We start from the raw sequence: 1,781 nt of genomic DNA on the forward strand, positions 1-1,781 counted from the left end.
ACCAAAAAAAAAAAAAAAAGAGTAATTCTAATTAAGAGTCCAAACTAAAACTCATGTACTAATTCATTTTCTAGTGCTTGGACCACATATGCTCCATGGAACGCATATGCTCCATCAGAAACAGGGAGGCTCAAAAGCTAGCTTTGAAAAAGCTCTGAAGCCAGCTTATGCCTATAATCCTGGCTATTCAAGAGGTTGAGACGTGGACGATGACAAGATGAAGCCAGCCTGACTAGACAATTTCCAGAGCAAAAAGCCAGGTTGGAGGCATGGCTTTAGTGGTAGAGTACCAATCATGAGCTAGAAGCTGAACGGGCTGGAGGGCCTGAGTTCAAGACTCCATACTCTCCGCCGCCCACTTAAAAAAAAAAAATAGCTCTTAAGCCAGGCGTCCTAACTACTAAGATGAGAATCTTTGGATCAAAGCCAACTCATGCAGAAAAAGTCTTCAAGACCCATCTCTAACCAGCAAAAAGCTGGAAGCGAAGCTGTGGCTCAAGTGATAGAGCACAAAGCTTGAGCTTGAAAAAGCTAAGTAAGAAACACTGCGTAGGCCCTGAGTTCAAGCACTTATACTGGTATGCACATGCATGCATGCATGCATGCATGCGCACACACACACAGAGGCTCACAAGCTTTGGAACACGTCACTCAATAGAATCACATAACAACAGCAAGTCAGTTTTTCGGGCAATCAGTATTGCAACTCCACAGAGGATGGCAGGGTGAGGTGAGGTGGTCAAGAAACGATGCGCAAAGGTCTTCACAGATGTGAACCAGGTCAGTGTTGCTCAGAAAAGCAAGAAAAACCACAGAAAAGCCACATCAGGAGAGAAGCCAAACGGGAGAGAGTACCAGGTCGCGGGCCCCAGGCGACGTGAGGGAGGACGGAAGGGAGTCGGGGTGACTCGGGGCGCGGAAGGGGCGGCCCCTCCGGCTGCAGGAAGCCCAGGATCCTCACCCAGGCCCCAAGTGGAGAGGGAGTGGGGGGGGCCGCGGGCCCCAATCCGGAAGGACGAGAGTCCGGGACCGGAGGTGTGGCTGGGACGGCCGAGCACGCGCCGAGGAGTCGGGGAGGCCGGACTGAGAGGACCCGGGAGCCCGGGCCGGGTCCGGACCCTGCTGTGGGGGAAAGCCGACCCGAGCGACGCCTACTGAAGGAGATGCTCGAACCGGCCTCTTACCTCGGCTTCGATCTCCGCGATCTTTGCTAAAGTCCCGCTCATGGTGACAAGTACACGGGGCGGCAACAGCGGCTCCCACCAGGGTGATGATGTCTGCCCACCTCACACGCCAGCCGGCGGGGTCCGGAGACTCACCACCAGGCGCCGCCGCCGCCGCAGTGCGCAGGCGCAGGGTTTTCTAACCCTCGCGAGGGTGTTACGAGAGGCTCGCGGCGAGACTTTACAGCCAAGGGCAGTCTCTTGCCTTCTCCGCTGACCCCTCCCTGTCTCGCGAGTCAATGCGGTGTCATAGAGCCCGCGGGAGCGGGAGGGCCAGAGAGGCCGCCTGGGTCCGGCCTCCCCAGCGCCAGTCAGGGCGGTGTCATAGAGCCCGCGGGAGCAGGAGGCCAGAGAGTCCAGCCGCTCGAGCGCGCCGAGGGTCGCGCGCAGCTCGGCCCCGCCCCGCCCGCCCGGCGCCCCACGCCAGGCCGCCTGGCTCCGCTCTGGGCCGCACGTAGCGAGCTCCTTGGTGCCCGATTCCCTCCCGCACCACCACCACCACCATCCCAGGCCTAGGGCGGCGGTGGGAAATGCGCTCCCGTGCCCGCACCCTCTGAG

The 1,781-nt window shown here is 58.6% G+C and overlaps 1 protein-coding gene across 1 annotated transcript in view; it reads right to left on the reverse strand.

Moving 5' to 3' along the window:
* Positions 1-1,226, reverse strand: part of Drg1 (developmentally regulated GTP binding protein 1) — an 18,379-nt gene extending 17,153 nt beyond the window's left edge. Inside the window, exon 1 of the mRNA XM_013014255.1 lies at positions 1,178-1,226. Coding sequence (XP_012869709.1) covers positions 1,178-1,226 — 49 coding nt within the window. The remainder of the gene's footprint in view (positions 1-1,177) is intronic.
* Between the last annotated feature and the right edge of the window lie 555 nt (positions 1,227-1,781).

The sequence above is a fragment of the Dipodomys ordii genome, unplaced genomic scaffold (genome assembly GCF_000151885.1).
Source record: "Dipodomys ordii isolate 6190 unplaced genomic scaffold, Dord_2.0 Scaffold23, whole genome shotgun sequence".
Classification (NCBI taxonomy): domain Eukaryota; kingdom Metazoa; phylum Chordata; class Mammalia; order Rodentia; family Heteromyidae; genus Dipodomys; species Dipodomys ordii.